Here is a 25,648-nt window from a genome sequence, read left to right on the forward strand (position 1 = left end):
AAGAATAAGAAGGAGTCTTAAATGATACTTTGAAATATCGTCTACTATATTATGTGTTTTGTCCAGTTACAAAGCTAAGAGTGGGGGCTTTGCTCACGTTAGCTATCAGGTTTCATTAACAGTCTCTGTGTGTGACTTTTATAGGAAGACATGAACAAGACATCCACAGACCAAAGAAACAATTATACCCTAGGCTAGCTTAGGGAGCCAGTAAGTCTACTGAGAAGTAGGGGTGAGGGCTACTTGGGGGAGCATGGAAAACCCAAAGGCAGCTGTATGGATTAAAATCCCTCACCAGCACAGGTGAAAACTGTCAGAAGAGGCAGCTCCTTGAATGTCTCACAGAGAGATCCCCTTATAGACCAGTCTATTCTGTTCAACAACTGTTACTACTTATAAAAAAATATGGCGATGAACCTTGTGGATTCTATAAGTTTCAGGAACTTCCTGACACTTGTAAATTCTGTTTCCTTCTAAGACTTAGTGGATGCATCTTTGTATACTGTTATCCTTGAAGAACCACGTGGTAAAGGGTGCAGGCTCCTGGGGATGGCATCTCTCTCTAGAAACAACACAATCCCAAGAGCTAAGATTATTTATTCTGTGTCTCCCACAAATACCTACCTATGCAAGAATTACTAAAAAGCAAGGAGGGTAGTCTCCTTCTGTTTAAAGCCTTCTACGGTAGGATGTGTCTCTCATCTAGCCACTGGGATCCTGAGAAGGAATCCAGGCTTTCCTTGGATGAATGTGAAAAGCCCAAGTTATAAATATGGGTCTCCCACGTCTGCACGGGAAGAAAATGCAAAACATTCAAAATTCTAGTAGGCTAAATAGTCTTTGTGATCCAGGATCATCCACAAGGCATGGGGGTGTTTCCTGTGGGAGGCATGAGCCTGGCAATGTGTAACACAGTTCCTGCCACTCATCACCTGCTCGTTTCACAACATCTGGCACATTCCTGGTGTCATTACAGAAAGCAAACCCAGTTCTCTCCTCCCTTAAACTCTTTCAAAGCCTGACTAAACCAAACAAACCACTGCAACTGGCCTGCCTACTCCAGTGGGCAGGACCTGCCCTGTCACCTCGGGTTGCGGGGTGGGGCTCCAGGGGGCAGGCTCCAGGAGAGGAACACAGGAGGGGGGGGCAGGACTTTGGGACTTTGGGGGCGGGCCCTGGGGCAAAGCTCTGAATGGTCAGGTCCGAAAGGGAAAGCCTAGGCCGCTTGCACTGTCGACATCGCTGTTTCTTGGTTGCAATGGCCCTGGTCGCTGGCCGACAGGCCTTTGGCGTGCAGAGGACCAGCTGGCTCTGGCGCAGCCGGTGGGCCCCTCTCTCCACTGGCTTCTGCAGCCCGGGGTCAGCTACCGCTCAACCGGAGTCGGAGCCACGGCCCACTAGCACACAACAGCACGACGGAATCAGGTCAGCCTGCGGGCAGTGCCAGGACTCGGGAAAAACAGGCCTCACGGCCACTAACCCTGAGTTATCAGTCACTGCTTGCCTTTTAAGTTTCATCTCGAAAAGATGAAATATTTGGTGGAGGAATCCTTGCACCTGTGAGGATTGTAGGTGTGTCTGGTGGCCCCCTGAACCCACAGGGCTCCAGTGCCCAATCGCCCAGTCATTTCTGTGCTGGTGTGGGCAGCACAAGTACCCCACCCACAGTTGCTATGACCTCCAAAAAAACCCATGACAAAAGAGATCCATGGTCCTTACAGACTTCTGTGGGCTTCAGGGTTAGTGCATGTTGAAGTGCAGGGTGGGGGTATGTCATTAAGTGGGTAAAGGGCACACACCCTGCTCTCTGCTCTTTTATGCAACAAACCTAAAAGCCTCAAACAGAAATCAGTGCACACCTGGACTATGGAGTAAGGAAGACCCTTTCAGGCATGACCATTTGCCTGGCCAGGGCAAATGGTCAAGAATATAAGTGTTATATTCTCCAACTCTGGTAAATAGCCCCTCTTAATCCTAGAACACCATGTCTAACTTTTTAATCCTCACCCATACTCTTACGTGTTCTCCAAAAAGGATGGAGAGCCACCCTCTGGCCCCCAGCCTCTTCCACATCTTCCCTTCATCTCCTATACCTCTCAACCCTTACTGCCTTAAAGAAGCTTAGCACGCAGGTCTGCAGATGCTGGTGCAGGGTGCCCATATCTGTCTGTCCCCTAACTCCATACAGGTGGACACCACAGGGACTAGGCATTTTGGGGATTCAGTTAACTAAAGTGTATCTTAGGGTAAGTCCATCCCCTGTGGACTCCTTGCTCATCAACACTCCCAAAGAAAGCCAGAGATGGGCTCTGAAGTGTAGCCCCCATATAGGGGCCTTTCTTTACAATTGTAAGGAACAGCTCTGCTTCTGAAAATACAATCATAACCTGGGCATGGTATCACAGGCTTGTAATCCCACCATTGTAGAGGCTGAAGCAGGATGATCCTGAACTCAAATCCTACCAGGACTACATAGCAAGTTCAAGGCCAGCCTGGGATACATAGTGAGATAGTAAGACCAATCATCTCTTCTCTAAAAAAAAAAAAGTCTGATCATATCTGATCAAAAATTCTTGCAGAAGATAGGAGACAGAATCCTTCAGAATTAAGCATGAATGGGGAACTAGAAAGGGGGATGATGAGACCAATTGATTATAAATCATAGGAATCATACATTAAGATTCTCCCTGAGTCACCCATTAAAGCAGTCCTATGTTAAGTACTAAGCAGGTGGGCTTGTGCAACTCAGTCGCTTTAGTGTTCCCATTTCAAAACTGTGCCTCAGAGCAATAACACTGTCATACCATGAGGGCCAGCTATGAAATGAATGCTATGTCAGGCACTCTGCATTGTTTCTAAATGGCACAATGACCTGCAAGGCGGCTATCGCCCCTTTTCACACACAGGAGTCAAGGGCAGAGATGGCTGCCAGGAGGTAGGTGAGCCCAGAGCCTAAAAGAGATTCTTCTGCCTCCCAAGTTGTTTCCACTCAAGTGTCATGATGGTAGAGTGGGTCTGAGATCACTCCAGTCCACTACATTCAGTAGAATTAGCCATGAAAAAAAATAAATGGTACTGTACAATGATGATCTTCAGATAGCTCATTGGAGCATTTACAGGGACCAGATTTTACCTGTAACACGTGTCACCCTGAGAGAAACCACATCAGAAAGAAGTTTCTCCATGGGGGTGGAGGGGGGAGTAGCTTGTAGCTGAAGCTCTCAGCTTAAGGCATTCCACACTTGGAACTAAAATAGCCATGGAGAAGGCTGAAACTGGTGAGGGCCTAGGAGTTTTGATGTCCTGTGAAATAAGGGAGAGCTGCATAGCAATATAAAATGACTTTCAGGGTCCAGCTTGGAGGCTGAGCAACAGCCTGGAGAGGGGTGAGTTGGGAGAGGAAAATGCCCAATGCACACCTGGATGGAGCAATCCAGCAAACATCACAGTGAATATACAGATCCGGGGCTCTGGAGAGAGGCTGGAACTAGGGCTAATGACTGGGAGATGTCAGCACGGAGGGAGGAGTGATGTCATGGCCACCAGCGAAGTGGCCTGAGCAATGTGCATGGAACTAAGAGAGGACAAGGAATGGAACCAAGTGTCTCCTGCCAGAACCCAGGAGCCCCCGTAAAAGAAGGCAAGAGGAGACCAGAGAAGGGTGAACCCCTCCCCAGAGAAGACTTCCAAAGTGGGGAGGGGCACAGGCGGTCCATGCATCTGTCCTGACAATCGGAGATGACCACTGAGAAGGGAGTCAGTGGACTGGTGGGGAAAGGAGTCTGCACACAGGGATGTAAGTGAGAGCTGTCTCACAGTGTGTCTGGGAGGGTTAGTGGGATTCACACGAAACAAACACCACCAAACAGCAAGTTTCCGTTTGGGCTGGAAGCTTTCTGTCCAAGTTTGCCCAAAGCCTTAAAATTTAATTTAAGCTGATGTAAATGCTGGGGTGGCAGCTTCTGTGTGTGTGTGTGTGTGTGTGTGTACCCTGACATGCACATGTTCATGTGTGTGCAGTTGCATGTATATGTTGGAGCCAAAAGACCAACTTGAGTGTCATTCCTTCCATGCTGCCCACCTTCTCTTTTGAAACGGGTTTCCAAAGTCTGTCTGTCTCCAGCTCCCCAGCATTAGGATTCAAAGTATATGCCAAATGCCCCACCAGGAAAAAAAAAAGTAGTTCTAGAAATGGAACTCGGGTTCTCATGCTTGCAAAGCAAGAACTTGACGGAGCCACGGAGCCATCTCCCCAGCCTTGGGGTAACAGTGTTTTATGTTTGCCACCATGAGCACCAGTCATGTTTCTACTGAAAGGTTACAAGCAGTTCCCACCGCTTCCACAGATAAAGGAGTCTTAAGTATCAGCACGTCAGCCGCATGTAATTCCTATACTTAGGGGAGTGGATGTTTATGAGAAACAAAACAATCCCACAGTTACCTGGAAGCTGCAGCAAAGTTGAAATGATATCCCAAAAGAGATGATTATTCTTATTGTGCTGAGATAAATTCAGTCATCTCCTAAAAGTTATTTATGGAGCATCCAATTGACCATGTCCCAATAAAATACCATATTCAGAAAAGAATGAAGAAGGCTTAGAGCATGTGTGGGTGGAGACTGATAGGAAATATAAATCATATAATGAGAATCTGGTTTGGTTCACTGCCCGTTTCTTAGGACAACAACAAAATAAGACACTTCTGTCTAAGATGACAATACAGGTTGTTTTATTCTGAATGTGGGCGATTTAAAAATAGCAAAGAGGCCCTTTGGGTGCTGGATCTTTGTGAGATGCTACGTCTGTTGCATGGATTTGTCCGTCTGCTCTTTGTATATCATCTGTTCTCAGACTGCCCAAATTATCCTGCAGACTTACCCTGCTAGAAACCCTTGCAAATGCCAAAGCATCTGCACACTGGCAGCCAGCCTCCACTGCCTTTTCTTTGGGGTGGGTGGGTGGAGACGGGGAGGGGGGCTTTCATCCTTGGCTCCTTTCCTAACCTCATTCTAAAGAAGTCACCTGGAAATAAGTTAGGGGTAGGACCTGTTTGACAATTCACCCAGCCCTGCCACTGCCACCTGAAACTCACATCCTCTGTGGGCAGAGATGATTGGGCACTGTTGTGACTCACCCTTGCTGTGGAGGTGGCAGTCATGTTTCTGACAGTACATGTGGGGAGAGGAAAAAAAAAAAAAAAGCAAAAACAAATCAAGGAAGCAGAGAGAAAAAGGCAAGCCTACCTTTCAGGTCATCTTTTTTTTTTTTTTTCCTTGTTTTGACTCAGCTGTCACTCCAGAGTTCTGACAGACCCTCTAAATTGGCACCAAGCCCTGGCAGTTCTCTATTCTTGGGTTTCAAAATTGCTCCTAAATTAGAAAGGAATTGCAGGGGTCCTCGCTTGTTTTGACTGGTTCATGACCCAGGGACTATCAAATGCTTTTCGCAGGAACATTGTCTTAAGCAATCCCAAGAAGAGGAACGCGCTGTCACTGGCCATGCTGAAATCTCTCCGAAGTGACATTCTTCATGAAGCTGAAAGCAAAGACCTGAAAGTCATTATAATTGCAGGTACCCCTCTGGAGCCTGTTGTTAGTGGCCCACCTGAGCTTTCTCAGACTGTATTGTGTGCTGGGACTCCCTCTCCTCGCTTCACTGGAGAAATGTCCTGACCCCCTTTGAAGAACTGAAAACTTGTGACTGTTGTGGGCTCGGTCCTTGTTAGCTGTGGGGACTGTAGTAAAGGTCTTTGCTCAGTGAAAGCATGGCTTCCCCTTGTCATCGAAACCAGACAATCTGGAGACTGAGGATGTGGCTCCACTGGTAAAGCCCTTAGCATTACAAGGGCCAAGCCCACATAAAAAGCTGGGCTTGGTATTGCAAGCCTATAATCCCAGACATGGGGGTGGGGGGCAACTAGCAGGCAGGCTGATGGGACAGATGATTGGTTTGTCTCTTCTTTTTGCTAACTCTTGCTCATGTCTAAATCTGTAGTGTCATCTTTAGTGGTGCCAAAATGTATGCCAGATTTTTGTCCATGTCTTCCCTTCCTTTTCCCAATAGGGTTTTCTTCTAATGTATATGGGTGTTTGCCTGCTGTGTGTGTGTGCACCACTTGCATGCTTGGTGCCTGCAGAGGCAGAAGAGGGTGTCAGATCCCCTGGAACTAGCATGATGGATGGTTGTGACCCGCCATGTGGGTGCTGAGATTCAAACCCAAGTCCTTTGAAGAATAGCCAGTGATCTTAACCGCTGAGCCATTTCTCTAGCCCCTCTAGTAGAAATTTTTATAGAACTATAATTTTGGAACTGGAAAGGTGGCCCAGAGATTAAAAGCAAGTACTGCTCTTGTAGTAGACCTGAGTTTGGTTTCCAGCACATAGCCACCCCATAACTCCAGCTCCAAGAAACCTAATGCTTCTGGCATCCAAAGGCACCTGCACTCACGTGCACATATCATTAAAAATAAATTCTTGAAAAGATAAAATCACCACTTCATAATACTGCCATGGCATAATAAAAAAAAATCACACCATCTTCATGCATTCTCAGAAAAATACAACATACACTGTTTGCTGATGCTTTGGCATCATTGTTTGCTGAGATACTGATGGCCAATAGGAACTTTCAACTGTTTCCTATGGTGAAGGAAAAAAGTTCAAACTAGCAGCTTGCAGCAGGCTTATGAGGCACAACCTGGACGCAGCAGAAAGGCCGCTAACATCTTAATGACACCACTTTCTCACTTGTAAAAACAGGCTAACATTGCCTGTCACAAGGGAGGAAATGTCCTCAGCTTATCAGTGGAGTGACACTTTGTTGTTAAGGATAATGATGGCAGCCTCAGCCTCAGCTGCTCTCTGTAAAATCAAGAGCTGGAGTGAGGTGACCCCCCATGCTTCTGTTCACACTCTGACCCGCCCTGGATGATGGGGGCATTGCTTACGGCGTGGCAGATCTCAAACGGCCTGCACAAGTCGATAAACTTGGCCACACCGAGTGCAACCACACAGTCATCAGACCAGACAGAGCTTCATAAAAGCACTGATCCCAGAGCCTTCCTGTGCCACTGCATTTGCCATTTGCCACCTCTCTCATTGTTGGCTTCCCCCCCCCCTTCTTTTCTCAACTGGAAACGCTCACAGCTGAGGGCCCTGTGTTTTCTTCTGGGCATGATCTGAAGGAGCTGACAGATGCCCAAGGCCGAGATTATCACACTGAAGTATTTCAGACCTGTTCTGAGGTAAGTTAAGGTGACAGCCAGCATTGTAAGCATAAACACCATTGTATTAAATACTGAGGTAGCCTTCTAGTTTCAGATAAGCGTCTGTCCACGGGGCCTGCTCTAGAGGATGGCTATCTGGAGCTCTGTGGTTATCGGTGAGTTCTTTATCCAAGCAATTATTTGGTTTGCACTAGCAGTTCTCAGCCTGTGGCTCATGAACCCTTTGAGGTTAAACGACTCTATCACAGGGGTCACATATCAGATATCCTGCATATCAGACATTTACATTGAGACTTCATAACAGTAGCAAAATTGCAGTTATGAAGTAGCAACAAAAATAATTTTATGGTTGGGGGTCACCACAACATGAGGAACTGTACTGAAGGGTTGCAGCACTAGGAAGGTTGAGAAGCACTGGTTTAGACTTCTAAGAAATGACTATGGGGGCTAGAGAGATTGCTCAGTGGTGAGAACATTTGCTGTGCAATTGTAAGAGCCTACATTTGGATTCCCAGCATCCATGTGAAAAAACTGGTCATGGCCACACACATCTGTGGGGGATGCCGATAGAGGAGACCCCTCAAGTTTTGCTGCTATCAGAGTAGCCAAACACCAGTGAATGCGCGTGCGTGCATGCATGTGTGCACGCGCGCGCGCGCGCACACACACACACACACACACACACACACACTAAAACAATATTGTCAGTGGACAAGAGAGCATTCATAAATAGAAATAACTATAATGCTTCTAAATTTTAGCCAACCCTTCTAATTATCACCTCCAAAGAAGAAAATTAACCTCATCAATTTTATTTTCTGTGTGTGGAGGCCCGAGGCTGACATCAAGAGTCTTCCTCAATTGCTTGTGTTTTGAGATTGGTCTTTCATTGAAGCTAAAGCTCAGGGATTAGGCTAGACTGGCTGACCAGTGAGCATAGTGGTGGGGAGGGAGTCTCCACCTCCCCAGCACTGGGATTGCAGGTACATTGTGGTCCTGAGCTTGTGCAGTAACCAGTTTACTGACTGACCCATCTCCCCAGCCACTCAGGTACATTCTTGAGCACAAATTGTTTCCTTCGCCATTCAAAAACAAACCAAAAAAAAAAAAAAAAAAAAAAACACACACACACACACACACACACACACACACACACACACACACTCATAAGCAGATCAGATTACCATTTCTCATTTCATGGGAGGACAAAGAGAAAAGGTAATTTGTTTTCAGTTTTATGGAGGAGTAGAAAGACACTAGAGGTGGGACTTGGGGTATGGATTGTTTTAAAAACAGGGTCACAAGTAGCTCATGCTGGCCCGGAAGTTGTTATATAGGCAAGGCTAATATTGAATTCCTGATCTTCCTGCTTCTACCTCCTAGGTACTGGGATTGGAAGTGTGCATCACTTGCCTGACAGAACAAAAAGATCTGGATCTTTTGTTTCATACGTTAGCAATGTTTGGACAGTGTCCTATTTGCCAGTGTTTGATGCTTCCAAAATCATTTTCCCACTAGGAATAGTTGTAGAGCATCTAACTAGCTACCATGCAGAAGGGCCTGAATTCAGTTTACCACACACACACACACACACACACAAAGTTATTTTCTACAAATTCCCAGTGTATATGGCTAAAATAGAAAAGTATCTAAAAGCACCAGTACACCCTTGTAAGCTCCAAAAGCACCTGCTTCTTATCAGTCGGCTGCAATGTCTGGATGAACAGAGACCTGAACAGGTTAGTAAAGGGCTACATGGCAGTTTGGGCTTCTTCAGGAGGTAAAAGCCTGGTTTCTGGAAGCTTCTAGCCCAGCCATACCTCTGGCTCATCAGAAAAGATTCAGTGCATAAATAAGACTTAGTCCTAAACATCAAACAAGAATGCAAGGCTACTGGCTCCTTTGAAGATTCCCTTTTATTACTTTTAATATGTATATGGGTGTGGAAGGGACATATGCTCACGATTACAGGTACCCACAGAAACCAGAGGCATTGGGTCCCCTGGAAGCGGAGTTATAGGCAGTGTGAGCCACCCAACATGGGTGCTGGGAACTGAAATCTGGAAGAGCAACTCAAGCTTTTAGCCTCTGAGCCATCACTCTAGCCCTGAGTACTGTTCTTTAACACCAATCCTATGAATCTCAAACTGTCTTGAACAAATATGGACAGCAGGAACTTTGTAAAATTTCAGTTTCCCAGTGTGATCAGAGAGCAGGCTAGAGTAGAAATGAGCTAAAGCTTCACTGTTTAGTTCATGCACAGGACAGTTGGATTCTAACAGGCAGATGGAAATCTGCCTTAGCTTGGCCTCACCAACCTGGAGCACATTTGTTATGAACCACAAGCTCTGCCTGACAGTCAGTTATATACCAGTCGGGAGGACAACCTGAATAAGCAAGGAACTAGTTATAGAAGAGCTTAAGTGACTCCTGGGTACAGCCATGGCGACTTAGAGACCCCATTTCTTTCTCTCTTCTTCCAATATATTGACAGCTGGTGTGTCTTTCCCTGAAGACAGACTCCTCCTTTCTCTAAACTCCTCACCAATGAAAGGAGAATGGTTGCTTTAGAAATAATGTGGGGAGAAAGAAAGAAAATAATGCGGACCCTCAGTTATGCTGGTATGTGAGGCTAGGGCAGAGTTCAGTGGAAGCCACTGGATGGATGCAGTGGGCAGAATTCAAAACAGTCTTAATGCAGGAAGATTAGACAGAGGGCATTGGTTCTTGACTGTCATGGATTTGATTACCCTGGCTTGTTTTTTATCTAAGTTCCCTTTGTCTTTTCTGAACTATGCTCTGACTTGATTTAAATTATTTTGACTGATGAAGTAAGTATGTATAATAGAAGATTTTAAGAATTTAAGTAACAAAAGATGCTCTTAGCATATTATAAACACACCAACCCAGAGAAGAGTGTAATAATTTTGCTATATTTACTTTTAGTGATTTTCCCTAAACACATATTGTTTGGATGATCTTATGTAGGTAATATGCATGCATGCATGTATGTATGTATGTATGTATGTATGTATCATGATTATAACTGAACACTTAGTTACCCAGGTAGTATTTTATAATATACTCCAGGCTTGCTAATGTATGTTACTGTTGTTTTGCGTTAGGTTAGGGCTGATATTATACCCATCCTGGTGCTGTGAAAACTGGAGGGTCATATGCTTTGCTCTGAGTTATAGATAGTGAGTGAGTGACAGACATGACATCAAATCCTAGCAGGCTTGCTCCATATCACTATGTAAGCTCTAAACCATCCAAATATTTTGCTTTCTTCCTTAAAAGTTTTCACTTCACTGAGAATGCTGCCGTCATTAAGTAGCTCTAGCCATCGTGTTTGTCAGTACCACACTGCTATAAAGAAATAACTGAGGCAATGAATTTATATTTAAAAAATGGGTTTAACATTCAAATTAAGATTTGGTAGCTTGGGGTAGGCATGGTGGTGCATGCCTTTAATCCCAGCGCTCAGGAGGCAGAGGTCAGCCTGGTCTACAGTGTGAGTTCCAGGACAGCCAGGGCTGCACAGAGGAAACCCTGACTCAAACAAACAAACAAGCAAAGATCTGTAACTATTATTGTTTTGAGCTTGTTGGTGGTGCCAGGTGACAATGGCAGGACTTGAATGTCAAAAAAACAAAACAAAAAACCACTCAAATTGCAAATCAGAAAGCAGACAGAAAGGAGATCAAGAGCCTATAATCCCTTTACATTTTATAAGATTAATTTATTTTAGCATTTCCTTTTCTAAAGAGTTATCTCATATTATATATATATATATATATATATATATCTCATAATATATATATATTATTCTGCCTGCACATATGCCTACATTCCAGAAGAGGCCGCCAGATCTCATTATAGATGGTTGTAAGCAGCCATGTGGTTGCTGGGAATTGAACTCAGGACCTCTGAAAGAGCAGCCAGTGCTGTCAACCTCTGAGCCATCTCTCCAGCCCTTAGATTTATTTTTATTTTGTGTGTATGAGTGTTTTGTCTTCAAGTATATAAGTGCACCTTATGTGTGCAGTGCATGAGGAGGTCAGAAGAGGGCATCCAGGCCTGTGGAACTGTAGTTACAGATGGTTATGAGCCCCTGTGTGGGTGCTGGGAATTGAACCCTAACCCTCTGCCACAGCAGCAAGTGGTCCTAACTGCTGAACCATCTCCCCAGCCCCACCCCAATTCCTCCCACAAGACCACACTCTGATGATACCACCCTGAGAGAAATCTGTAATGTATGGACTGTTGGAGAACAGCCACCCAAGCCATAGTAACCATTTACTTTTAAAATTGTTTAACTTGGGGCTAGAGGGATGGTTCAGTGGTTAAGAGCACTGGCTGCTCTTCCAGAGGATCCAGGTTCAATTCCCAGCACCCACATGGCAGCTAGCAATTGTCTGTACCACCAGTTCAGGGGATGTGACACTTTTACATCAACAATAAAATTGTTTAACTTATTATCACTGTCATTATCATAATCACATCATTATTATAGTGTGTGTGTATGAATGGTATGTGGGGGCCCTCATGCCATGACACAAACGTGGATGTCACTTTTCTCCTCACACCTTTCTGGGTATTCAACTCAAGTCACCAGGCTAGCGTGACAAGTGCTTTGCTCCCTGAGCCATCTCACTGACTGCCTGCTTACTCATTTTTTACACTTGAGTCATTCCTTGTTTCTTCTGCTGTAAGGAAATGATTTGGTACACATGTTTGACCATAGAGTGCAATCTGTTTCAGAGCAAGTAGGATTTCTGGATCAGGGACATAAGAGAACAGTGTTCAAAAGGGAGGAAAACCTTTTCTTTCTTTGCAGCAAGACTAGATGGCTTGAGTTCTTCCTCTCATTGCTATAGTTCTCTCTAGGAAGGAGACCTATCACTAACCTGCCCCCACTGCCTTCTGTGAAAGGCAGGAACCAGTTATATCCACAGACAATTCTGTATGCATTTATACATATGTGCATTTTTCTGGGGAGAAGGTAGTTAACATTTATCAAAGTACTAAAAGATGACCCCCACCCTCCCAAAAGCCTAAAAAGGCTACTATCAAATATTATGGGATTCCCTTAAATACACAGGCATGTATGTATTCTTTAATGATGAGGATGGGTTTGGAGATGCCGTGGGTTCTAGATGGTGTCATAATTCAGCCAACAACAGAGTGTACTTACACAAACGTTGACAGTCCAGTCTACACTACACCCAGATACATAGTGTTTAGACAGGACAACCTGGCCCACTCAAGCTACATGGCAGACAGGTGGTAAAGCCCATTTGACAGCCCCCTCCCCCAAGTCTGTGTGGTATATAGATGGGACCCCCCAGTTCCACAAACCTGGCTACATTCCTTAAAGATGGTAAAACCAGCTTTGGACATACACATGGAGAGTCTGTTCCACACCAGGGATATATGATACATAGATGGCACAGCCCAAAAGCCTGCTCTACACCAGGCCACATGGTATATAGGGGGAAAGCCTGCTCTATCCCAAAACTAATAGTGTATAAATGGCACAGCCAGCTCTACACCTGGACTACATGGCAAGTGGATATTTTTTGTTTGGTTTGGTTTTTATTTTGTTTTTCGAGACTGGGTTTTCCTGTGTAGCAGCCCTGACTGACTGACTGTCCTGGGACTTATTCTGTAGACCAGACTGACCTTGAAATCATATAGATTCACCTGCCTCTACCTCCCAAGTTGTGGGACTAAAGGCGTGTGCCACCACCATCCAGCAGTAAGCAGATTTTATACAAGGTTGAGTCAAGCACAGTGGATGATACAAGCGATGGATAGGTAACCATGAGCTGCACGAAACAGCCACAAATATAGTGTAATATGGCATCCAGGCTCCCAGGAAACATTTTTTTTAGAAAGTAGAAGGAATATATCCTACATTGACTATTTTTAAATTCATTCATAAAATCTTGGGTGGCTAAGGCAGGGAGATCAGAAATACAAGGCCTCCCTGGGCTACAGAGTGAGTTTGAAAGCCATCTTGAGCAACTGGGTGAGAACTTGTCTCAAAATATAACAGAAGGGCTGGGGATGTGACTTAGTGAAATTCACAAGGTCCTGGATTCCATCTTTAGCACACCAAAACCACAATATAATCCAGGGAAGCCATGAAGCAGCCACATGGTGTCCATATCCCTGAGGATTATGCATTACTCTTCACCATACTACCACACCCTCACAGCACCTGCAGCAGCCCCTCCTCACACTGGACACTGTACTGTAATGTTAGGGTGGGTGGTCACTTAGATGGTAGGAATTATCAGTCCAGTCATAATCTAGACACCATCCTCAGGAACTCCAGCCACCACTTTTGATACAGTGTCTCTCCCTAGCCTGAAGCTCTCCAATTAGCAACTAGGCTAGACTATCTGGCCAGTGATCCCCAGGGATTCTCCTGTCTCCATCTGCCTAGTGCTGGGTTATAAGCATGGGTTCCCATGCCAGGCTGTGTGTGTGTGTGAGAGAGAGAGAAAGAGAGAGAGAGAGAGAGAGAGAGAGAGAGAGAGAGAGAGAGAGCTGACTTTCCTAGCCATCATAACCTTCCAGGACCACCATCATAGTACAGTTTATCCTTGACCAGAAACATCGTTATATAGTGCCTGGCTATATAATTGGTTATTTTAGGGGGGAAAACGCTGACAAATACCTAATGTTTATGAATATAAAAAGACAAGTTTCTCAGGCAAAACTCTTCAGATCTGTGAAGGTCATTTTCTTTCGGTTGCTGCCTTGGGGAAAAGCCCAGATGTAGTTTCTGTCTCCCCTCCCAACTTGCCAAGGTTCAAAGAGCAATAATTTAGAAATCGAAGTTGCCATGGCAACACAATCTGTTTAGAGTGTCGTGAAAAAAATAAGCTTCAAATATAAGTTAGAGCTCTGACCCTTTATGGTGGTAGGGGTCACACGCACATAGCTTTGTCTCTCCTCTCTGTGCCAAGGGCTTGGTCTCAGGAATTTTGCTTATTTTTATGACAGTAGGGTGTCCTCCTTCCCCATTTTAATGGAGTTGAGAGAGAGTATGCTATACTGAATGGTAATTTGAGAAGTAATTACTAAGGAAATTGCCTTCAAGTCCCCTTCCCACCTTAATTTTCCCAGGAAGCACCAAATGCCAATTTCAGACTCTTAACACAAGGGCTGCCCAGGGGTACAGAGAACCGATAGTTGGTGAAGGGGTTTGCTTGCTCCTCAGGGACAAAACCCCACAGTCCTCCATGGTGGGGGGATAGGGAAGGCAGGAGGCACGAGAAAACAATGGCCTCAGACTCTACTGCCACCAGCTTCCCATCATGCTCTGGCCTTAAGTGAATGACTCCCCACCCACGCAGCTTCATGTTCTTGTTGCTAAGTAAGACTGTTTGCTCATGGGTTTCCAAAAACCAAACTCTACAAGTCTGCTTCACAGTGGAGACATATTGTGAGTTGATGGTTTTGTGCTTTCCTCCTAGATGGCGATGAACTAGTGCATGAGAAACATGCTCTGTGGGGTCAGTCATGTAACGTGGCAGGTACACAGCTCTTCACACTGCATGGAAATGAAATGGGTGTATTTGTCCTACAGGTCATGATGCTGATACGGAACCACCCAGTCCCCATCATTGCCATGGTCAACGGCTTGGCCACAGCTGCCGGCTGCCAGCTTGTTGCCAGCTGTGACATTGCCGTGGCAAGTGATAAGTCCTCTTTTGCCACCCCTGGGGTCAACGTTGGACTTTTCTGCTCCACCCCTGCAGTTGCCCTGGGGAGGGCAGTGCCCCGAAAGGTAACTGAACTGGCTGTCAGTGCTCACAGTTTGCAGAATTAGCTTAGGAAAAGTACCTAGAAGGGGGTGGGAAGTTCAATCCCCAGGTGTAGTGGTGTACACTTGTAATCCTGCCATTGGGAAGGCAAACATGAACAGATCCCTGGAACTTGCTGGCTAGCAGCCTGGGCTAATGGGTAAGCTCCAGGCCAGTGAGAAAGACCTTGTTCTCTCTGCACAAATCAACAAGATACATTGTACTTGAGAAACACCACCAGAAATTAGCCTTAGCTTTCAACACACACACACACACACACACACACACACACACACACACACGTGCGCGCACACACAGAGTATCTTCTATATCAGACATTCTGCCCAAAAGCCACTGGTGTACCAGCCACATTTCAATCTTACAGGCCCTCAGTATGGCTATTTACGTTTTTCATTTTCAGGAAAACACAACCTTTGTGTAATCTTATCTGAAATGCAATAGAAGCAGTTTTGTTACACTAAATGGCTGCCCATGAGACAATAAACAGCATGCTGACGCAGCACCAGTGTCAAGGGGGCTGAGACTGTATCTCTGGCTAATGACTTCTTGACAACCTTTCTCAGTCCAGAAAGGATTTAAAGGTGCTGATTTACAGGGTTGAGTTCACAATGGTTAGACAAGGACTGTCCTGTCCATGCTATGTGAATCCACCCAAGGAGCAGCTGTATGTCGGATCTGTCTTGTCATTACAAATGACTGTCAAGTCCATTTCCCTTGTAAAGCTTTCTTCCTTCCGCAGCCTCACAGAATAGCATTTAGTGAGCATCCCTGAAGTGGAAAACAACAGTGTTCGTTCTAGGAAAAAGTCATTCTGTTCTCAGTGGGAAATCTGGAAAAGGAGGGGTAAATCATATATGCAGCAAGCAAAGAAGTGAACTGCTTCCTAGAATGGATTGTCTGCTTTGAAACAACTACAAAAATTAACAGTGTCTCGCATGCCTGAGGCACAAAAGAAATGAGACCCAAAGGGAATCTAGCAGTAGCGATAAAGTGTTCCAGGGAGGATTTTTCCTTCCGTAGAACCTGTTTCTTTTTGAAGAACTATATGCTTGCAGGGAGATTCTGTGGTTTCCTGCAAGGCAATGTGCTGACAACAGCTACATGCTGGAAGATGCAATGGTTTGCTCAAATGTCCTCTATACGGGGGATGTTTTTGAACATTCTAAGATAGACATTTGCCTTAAGTGTGTCCATATTTATTTAGTGTCTGTTTCTCAGGTCATTGTTTTGTTCTAGAATTAAATCAAAATGTATTCAAGTCTCTTGTCAGACTCACAGATTGTCTTGTAACTGCAAATATAACCATGAAGCCTTTCATAACAAGAAGTTGCTGTACTGGTTTATTCTCTTCCAACATGTGACTTGCTGGAAGGTTCCATGGTCAAGGCATTTAAAACCTTTAAATCAGTCCTATTGTCAGGAAAGCCTTCTAAATCAGGGCTTATAAAAATTCCTAGAAACTTCATACTGTATCATGTTTATCAAACTTTAATTTTTTTTTTTTTTAAAGAGGAGACATGTAGCCAAAATATCCCTTAAGTTCCATGGAGCCAAAATATCCCTTAAGTTCCATGGAAGCCCAATTCTTGGAACAATATTGCACAATGTCCAGTGTAACAGATGAGGGGGCAGGGACCTTGTGAGAACCAGGATTGCTTTTTCCATCCCAAATATATTTTTGTCAAGACACTCTGCCCTGGGGCTGGGGAGAAGGCCCAGTTAGCAAAGTGTCTGCTGCTCAGGCTTGAGGACTTGAGTTAGATCCCAGAACCCACAGGATCAAAGCCAGGCCTGGTGGCTCACACTTGGAATCCCAGAGCTGGGGAGACAGAAGCAGAAGGAGCCTGAGGCTCACGGGCCAGCCAGTCCAAGCAACCAGCATCTTGTCCCCACGGAGGGCTCTGTCTCCAAAAACAAGGTGAAAACTCCTGAAAAACACCACCCAAGGTTGACTTCTGAGCTCTGAACCCACATGCACCCATGCAAATGCTCACACACACACACACACACACACACACACACACACACACACACACACACCAAATGTGCATTTCAGAGCATGTTCCACTCAGATCTCTGGTCTCTCTTCATGTTCTGATCCCAGAAGAAGACTGAACACATGCCCGTGCATGTGCTGGTAATAGGTGACTGTCCCTATGTTTATCCACAGAAACAAGCAGGTGCCTTTGCAAAGTATCCTGGATAGAAAGAAGTCTCTGCCCTTTCCACACAGGTTAGGACAGCATGTGTTGGACTTGAGTTCCCTCTGCTGGACACTCTAGGAAACTGCTCCACTGTGTTGGAAAAGGAAGACTGCAGCTTGTCTGCTGGGCAAAAAGTCAGACAGTTGAGCCTGTTTTGCCAAGACATGAATTATTCACCTTATTTTTAAAGTCTTTCTCTTTTGCATGAATTAAATAATGCATCTTCATTGTGCTATATAAATTCCCTGCCTGTTCCAGCTGCTCCCTTCCCCAGCTTGAGCAGCCACACACACTCAGAGCTAGTGCCTCAGGCAGTGAGTATCCCAGGAGAGCTGGAGAAAATATGAGTCCCTTTCCCAACACCAGTCCCTTCACGACAGTAGAAATCCTTGCTTCCATTTACCAAACTGCTTGTCTGCACACTTGTTTCCTGACAGTCTAACCTGGAGTGGAATTTTGAAGCTGGAGAGTTAGACCTTCACTCAGACCAGAGCCCCCAGATACTCCTCCTGACACATACTGGTTAGCAATGATTCATATGCCCAATGCAATTTAGGAAATATAATTTCAAAGTACCTAGGAATCTCAGTGACTCTTCTCAGGCTCCCGTGAGATGAGGCCAGCAATCCAGTGTGCACACCTGGTGTACTTTACAGAATATATTACCCTCCGCCACCCCATCTCTCCTCCTCCCTGCAGCTCCTCAGTCTGCAGTCCACAGTCTCTGGGAGGCAGACACCATCGTCATAGCCTGGATGTGGTGTCCCCCCCAAGTTCCTGTGGTGAAATGCAATCACCAGCGTCAGAGGTGGGGCCCGGGAAAGTGATCATTGCTCAAGTGTGGAGCCTCGCATTGGAATGAGTGCCCGGAGAAAAAGACGGCTGGTTTCTGGCTTACCCATTTTCTTCTTTGTAAGGACACAGTGGTATTTCAGGCTCTGAACCTAGAACCAGGTTCTCACATGACACCAATTCTGTGGATGCCTTGAACTTGGGCTTTCCAACCTCCAGAGTGTGAAAGGTTCCTGTTCCTTCAAAGCTACACAGTTTATGGTATTCTGTCCCAGCAGTCTGGATAGACATGGGGTCCACCCAAAAGAATCCCAGACTGCTGCAGCACACAATCCTCTCATATGTGTGACCATTCTACTTTACTGATACATACAGGAGCTGTAAAACCTAGAAGCCAGCCATGCTAGGCTCTTTATCTAGTCCTTGAAGAGAGTTATGTCCCTTCATGTACCCAGAATGGATCCTGCTGAGGAAATGGGACCCATGGACATGTTCTTGTAGAAAGTGGTCCCTTTCTACAGTGCAGGAGGCTATGAGCTTGTTCCAGCGGAATTCACAGTGGTCCTCATCAGACAGGCTGTCTTTCTGCACGTGGCCTTTAAAGGGGTGGATGGAAGGGATCTCCTGGGTTGCCAGGGCCTGCTGATCAAATCTAAGAAGAATCTAAGGGGACTCCACCTGTTCTGGGCTACTTGTATTTTCTTGGCTCTTGGAACAATCTGATCTTCTCCCTATTAGGGAATTAGGGGTAGTAACAACATCAAGGGGTGATAGATGACTTTATTTGTGGAAACAGATATCTGGGCTGAGGCAAGCAGGTACATCCAGAGAGTGACTATCTCAGTACGGGGAAACAGATGGGGCCTGAGGAAGCCATGGGATGTGAAGAGTGCTTTAATGACCTTGCTCCTTCTTCCTTCAGGTGGCCCTGGAGATGCTTTTGACAGGGGAGCCAATTTCTGCTCAGGAGGCTGTACGCCACGGCCTCATCAGCAAAGTGGTGCCAGAGGAACAGCTGGAGGAAGAGACCATGAGAATAGCCAAGAAGATCGCCTCTTTGAGCCGCCCCGTGGTGGCCTTGGGCAAGGCTACCTTTTACAAACAGCTGCCCCAAGACCTTAGAACAGCATATTATCTTGCCTCCCAGGCCATGGTGGACAACCTAGCCCTGCATGATGGGCAGGAAGGAATCGAGGCCTTCATCCAGAAGAGAAAACCCACCTGGTCACACTGAGCCCAGCACAAGGAGTGCTCAGCCAACAGCCAATGCTAGCAAATCTCGTCTTCTCAATCCAGTCGCACTCTTGGTTGACAGAGAAGAGAGCCAGTCTTTCTAAATCTGATATCGGTTTCTCAGTGTGTGCTCTATGTGATTAAAAGCCACAATTCTGTGGGAAACGAGTACAGGGAGTAAATGAAGTGCTAGGTCAGTGGCCAGGTTCATGAGCATGGGGGTGTCCCGGCTACCTGACAGAGCCTGCAGCACCTGCAATGAGATGCTACCTGCACATAGGTGACAATCAAGAGAGGCAGGACGGAAGGATACCACCCCACTCTTCTGTAGTTTCCTTAAGGCAGAGCCCAGTCTGGTTGCTCATGACCTGTTGAACATTTCAAATCTCCATGAGATCATCTTCACACTGAAAATCTTGATTCTATCAGGGAATAATCATGCCTGTGGCTTTGGATAAATTAAATATTTATAGAGCTGGGTCATTCATTTCTAACCCACTGCAAGCTGAGAAAGAGAAGAGTGATCTTCTCTTGTCATTGTATGTCCACTCTGATGGGCATGTAACAAGGGCCACGTGTCTTTAATGAACTCCTTGCCCTCCGGTTTCTATTAGACTAGTGGATAAAAGCAGATCAGAGCAGTGAGAGGACCCAGCGCAGGCCCTGCCCACTGAGTCACTTCCTCCATACACAGTTCTGAACCACACTCAGCGTCTGCTAAAACACTCAGACTGACACTAGTCAGAGTTCACCATTTGAGCTAATGTTTAGACCTAGTCATATTTTTCGCTTTGGTCTAATGCAGCCCAAGAAGTGGTCAAAATTTCCTTACCTGTAAAACTTGGTCATAAATCAGTGTCTATCTCTGTCTCTCCCCTCCCTCCCTGCCCGCCTTCCTTCTTCCCACTGCTAGGGATTGAACTCAGAGCCTCCTGTACACTTAGAAAGTATTCTGCCACTGAGCTACACCCTAGTCCTGATTTGTTACTGTTGTCAATTTTTGTCACCTAAGAGTAGAGCAGAACAAAGCACAATGGCACATTGTGTCGGAGTCAGGAAGATCACATGTTCAAGGCCAGACTGCGTAATTTAGCAAGACACTGTCTCAAAACAAAAAATGTAAAAGGCAAAGAAGTAGTTTGGTGTTCACTAATCTAGAATGTGTTAGGTCTGTGGTTTTGTCCCCAGCACCAGAGAGAGAGGGAGGGGGAGAGAAAGAGGATGGGAAGGAGACACAGAGAGACAGACACAGACAGAGACTGACTGACTGACTTGTATGTTTCTAACCGGTGGTTTCTACTCTAGTTCCTGGAGTAAAGTAGCTTGTGATATGAATGTGGCCAGATACCGTTGTTACATACTTCTCTTTGGATGTGTAGTTGTTCCCTTCTCCAGGTTTTAGATGACAGGGAAAAAAAAGTTTGTTGTAAAAGTGCCCCATGAGCAGAAAACCAGCTGAGCTGCCATCTCCTGCAGACCCAGAATGTGCCAAGTGTCTCTGCCTGCTCTCACATGGCCCTCAATAGGGCCAGGGGAGTAGCTTACAATGATCCCCATCTCAGGTGAGTCATTGAGCCTGGGGTGTCACCTTTGTCCAGGGACAAACGGTGGAACTGGAGTTTGAGGATTCCAACATGTCTGCCTGCTAGAGCCATAGTTTTGAGTTCCCTGGCTGCACTGCCCCATGGGAAATGTTCCAGATCATTAGACCAAAATCCAGAAAGGGAAATGTTCAGTTCCCAATCCACACACTTGAGCTCTGGGGAGCTCAGCTGCCTGATGCTAGCCTGAATTGGTTACCAGAGGCTGAGCACAGTTTGGAACTCTTTCTTCAGGAAGTTACCCTGATTGGATGGGATACCCACCATGTTCCTTCCTCTCTCACTGTCCCCAGAGACGGTCTGAGCCTAGCCTGAGCTCAAGGACAAATGGCTGCCCTGCTCTGCAACACTGTCTCCACCCAAGAGAGTGGAAGACATTCTCTTACCTTAAGGACTTTGCCAGCTTGCAAGAAACACTGGGTCTGTTAGCTTGCAGGGCACTGGGGGGTTTTACTACTAGGCAATGGACAGTAGGCTCACATTTCTAATCTAAGGACTGACTATGGCGGTTAGTCCAAAAGAAATGGACCACTCACTGTCTGTTCCTCTTTGGTGCCTGCACTGAGAAAATTACTGCCTGGTGGATGCTGGATCGCACTGCTGAGAAAGAGAGGATGGCAGAGGCTATGCAGGCTTTGGTGAGGCTAAAAAGCCTTCTCACACATTTGACAAATGAAAACGAAATGCCGTTTCCATATGAGCAAGTGCTGCTCCATCAAATCACAAACTCCTCAGGCCTCCAGGCTGGCTCCCCAGCCTATGAGCTGATGTGCAATTGACAACCAGCTATAAATATCAGTAGTCACTGGGGCAGAAAACAATCCAGGGAGAAATATGCCACACACCCTCAGCATCAAATAATCTATCCCAAGGCTAACATCATTCTCAGTTTATTTGTATCTGTTCCCTTTTACTAGGATGTTGAATGAAAACTTCCTGATAACCACACATGGTGACTGTTTGAAAAGCCTATTATATTTATCTTTCCTTTGGCACTGTTTACTTCTGGGGAGCTGAGCTGAGCCCAGCAGGCCACACCCTAGCAGTCATTGCCGATCAAGTCCATAGAATGGGCATTCACTTCAGCTAACCCCAAGTAAGGCATTGTTCAAAGGCTGGCATGGCCCCTAGAGAGTAGAAACAGGCAAATGACAGAACATCAGAGACTTCGGGAGTGCCCAAAGCTATCCCAGGCAGTCCTAGAATTCATTCTTCACCTCTGTGCTAGGAATAAGGCCCAGGGAAGTCAAGGTGTTGCCCTCAGAAGAGCTGGTGTGATTTGAATCTGCATGGCTACAAGGGCTATGTTCCCAGCTGCCATAATATATGCCTTCCGACATAGGCAAAAACTGCTACCCAGGCTAGAGCTAGATCTGTGATGTGCTCATAGGAGACTAGATTAAGTAGCAGAGTAAAGGGAACTCTGCTTTCCAAAGGCAATCTCAGGAGAAGTATCCATTTGGCAACCAAGAACCCTGGTTGAATGCCAGTCCCAGTTGTGTGGGCATCTTAGGGGAGGCAGCCTCCATCAGCACTGTTTCCCTTCCTATAAAGCTGCACCCCCTGCTGGGCATGCCTGCACATATGTGCAAATCCTGCAAGTAGGAAAGTACGGCAAGAAGATTGAGAATTCCAATCTAGGTTTGGAGGGAGGGCTGCAATGGATAAGGAAGAAATCATGGCTCCTCCACCAATAAATACCCCCATTTGTTTCTACAGTTTCTACATCCTGGATTCTACAGTACCAATGAACTTCTTCTCTGCCATTGCAGAAGATAGGACCTAGACTCTGAGCAGTGACAAACACAAGAAACACATGATTCTATTGAAGAACCAGACACCCATTCACAGACACGGGAGTTTAGGTCATACCACAATCTCTGAGGCTGTCAATGGCAAAGCGGACCCCATATAAAGCCAAAATCCATTGGACTTGATCATTCTTCTTAATTCAGTCTCTGTGCTCCCAGAACCTTTTGAGTACTCAGCCCATGTCCTTATCACCCATTCTTCTGAAACCCCATTTCACTAAGAACAATGTGGTCAGTGTGACCCATGGGTCACCTACACCTAAAGCTTAGACCATTAAAAAGCAGAAGCCTCAGCTTCTCACCAGACCAGCCAAGGGGAACATTTTGGTTTCTGTTGCTCCAAAAACATTCCCTGCAGGATTTGCAGATGATTCTGCCACAAGCTAACTTTGTGACTACCTGCACTTGTGGTGTAAGCAGTAAGTCAAATCCTCCCAGCAGGGTCCAGCAAGATGTCTTTGCCAATAGGGCACTTGCCCCCTGCTGTGGTTTGAATAAAAATGGCCTAGATAGACCCCCATAGGAGTCTATTAGGTGTGACCTTGTTAGAATAGGTGTGGCTTTGTTGGAAGAGGTGTGTCACTCTGGGGTAGGTGAGAAACTCAAGCCTGGTCAGTGTATCACAGTTACTTCCTACCTGTGGATCCAGATATAGGAATCTCAGCTACTTCCCCAGCACCATGTCTGCCCGCATGCTGCCATGCTTCCCACCAAGACAATTATTGATGGAGTTCCTTTCCCACCTGGTCCCATAGGCATTTAGGCCCAAATAAACACAGGCTTATAGTAATTATAAACTGCTTGGCCAATGGCTCAGGCTTCTTATTGGTTAGCTCTCTCTTAATTATTAACCCATTTCTATTAGTCTATGTATTTCCACTTGGTCTTGGCTTACTGGAGAATTCCCAGCATTCTATCTTTCCAGAAGCTACATGGTGACTCCCCAATAGCTCTCTCTCTCTGTCTCTCTCTCTGTTTCTATGTCTCTCTGTGTCTCTGTCTCTTCTCTCTGTATCTATGTCTCTCTCTGTGTCTCTCTTTCTCTTCCCAGCATTCTCCTTGTCTGGTAGCCCCACCTATACTTCCTGCTGGCTACTGGCCAATCAGCATTTTATTAAACTAATGAGAGAAACATATTCACAGCATACAGGCAGGACATCCCCCATAAGACAATAATGGACTAAGCCTCTGAACTGTAAGCAAGCCCCAATTATGTTTTCCTTTACAGGGGTGCCTGTGGTCAAGGAGTCTCTTCACAGCAGTATAACCTTAACTAAGGCATCCCTTAACCTGGCAACCTGAGCTTGATCCCCAGGACACACATCGTGGAAAGAGAGAGCAGACTCCCCCTTGTGTCCTCTGACCTCTACACACATTCCATAGTGTTCATATTCACACACACACAAATAAGTAAGTAAATAAACAAGTAAATATAAAGTTGAAGCAATGAGGTATGAATGACAAAATCATAAGCAGTTGCAATTGGTCTAGAAGGAATAAAGAACAACCTAAGGGAGCCTGGAATACTCTTAAAATCCTCATACAAGCCCTGGGTGTTGCTACCTTTGGATGACCAGTCCATCAAACATCAGAATATACCCACTGCCATACTTCATTCTTTTATTTAGGAAAATGTATTGAACAATTGGATATTCAAATATGTCTTAATTAAAGGTCATGATTTCTTGGCAAACAACTATAATGATGTGTTAAATTCTACTATTGAAGTTGACATGTATTTTGTCAACAATTAAGAAAATGTCAAATTTTCATCTTGCAAAGATTTTTCTTTCATCATTTGAGGCTTAAAGTTTATTTTCTCCTTTTCTATGTGCACATATAGGTGGTGTGTGTATGTGTGTGCACATGGTCATATGTACATGAACCAGAGGTCAACCTTGGGTGTTGTTTATTAGGAGCTGTCCACCTTGTGTTTTGAGGCAGAGTCTCTCACTAGGACAGACCTAGGGTTTGCCAATTGGTGAGAGTGGTTAGCCAGGAAGCTAGCCCTTTGCATTGCCTCAGCTTTCCCAGCCCAAACACTATGTTCCACCATGCCTGGCTTTTTACCTGGGTTCTAGGAACCAAACTCAGGTCATTATTCTTACACAGCAAGAATGTTGCCAACCCAGCCATCTCCTCAGACCTCAATGTTTATTTTTTGAAAATGCCCCACAGACATGTCCACAGGCCAATCTGATGGAGACAGTTCCTCAAATGAGGTTCCCTCTTCCCAGGCATGTCAATTTAACAACCAACATTAGCCATCACAGATACAGGGAAATGATTTCTTTTCATGTCCCAGATGATAGTTCATGAAAGCTGACAAAGCATCTGGGCTGTGTATACTGTGTCTCTTGGATGAAATGTCGGCCCATTTTGGCTGCACAGTACATTGTTATTCGTGACAATGCCTAGCTCAGAACAAACCTTCAGAGTCATTTGCTATATGTTAAATGTTGCCAGTGCAGTTTCCTTTAGTCCACAAGGCAACACAGATGGATTTCCTGCAGTGTTCAGTTCTGAATCAGTTTCAGAGAGTGGAACTTGAATTAAATTGCTGTTTTCCTTTTCAACTCAGAGAAGTCAGTTGGCATTTCTCTTTAAATTGAAGATGGCATGTGAAAGTGGCACCACTCCACTCGGGTAAAATCAGACTTAGGGAGTTCAGGCTTGTTTTAGTAAAGCAGGACTAATGAGTATTTTAGTCTCCAAACACTCAGCTTCTAGTGATGTAACAGCCTTCAGAGAGAGTTAATTAAGAAAATGGGTGGTAGCCAGGCCGTGGTGGTGCACACCCTTAATCCCAGCACTTTGGTGGCAGAGGCAGGAGGACCTCTGTGAGTTCAAGGCCAGCCTGTTCTACAAAGTGAGTCATAGAAGACATGAGAGTCATAGAAGACATAGAGAGACTCTGTCTCAAAAAATAAGAAACAGAAAAG

The 25,648-nt window shown here is 45.5% G+C and overlaps 1 protein-coding gene across 1 annotated transcript; it reads left to right on the plus strand.

Annotated features, from left to right (window-relative positions):
- Positions 1 to 1,230: 1,230 nt before the first annotated feature.
- Positions 1,231 to 19,453, plus strand: Echdc3 (enoyl-CoA hydratase domain containing 3). The gene is made up of 5 exons (XM_051194877.1): positions 1,231 to 1,425; positions 5,449 to 5,570; positions 7,145 to 7,242; positions 14,828 to 15,028; positions 18,984 to 19,453. Exons 1-5 carry the CDS (start codon positions 1,259 to 1,261, stop codon positions 19,293 to 19,295), a joined length of 900 nt encoding a protein of 299 aa, XP_051050834.1. The 5' UTR covers positions 1,231 to 1,258; the 3' UTR covers positions 19,296 to 19,453.
- Positions 19,454 to 25,648: the final 6,195 nt, after the last annotated feature.

Source organism: Phodopus roborovskii, unplaced genomic scaffold (assembly GCF_943737965.1).
Source record: "Phodopus roborovskii unplaced genomic scaffold, PHOROB, whole genome shotgun sequence".
Taxonomy (NCBI): Eukaryota; Metazoa; Chordata; class Mammalia; order Rodentia; family Cricetidae; genus Phodopus; species Phodopus roborovskii.

Coding starts and splice junctions, on each gene's coding strand:
- Echdc3 (XM_051194877.1), top strand. CDS start 1,259: ATGGCCCTGGTCGCTGGCCGACAGGCCTTTGGCGTGCAGAGGACCAGC. Junction 1,426..5,448: donor CAACAGCACGACGGAATCAG/GTCAGCCTGCGG, acceptor TGCTTTTCGCAG/GAACATTGTCTTAAGCAATC. Junction 5,571..7,144: donor GAAAGTCATTATAATTGCAG/GTACCCCTCTGG, acceptor AAACGCTCACAG/CTGAGGGCCCTGTGTTTTCT.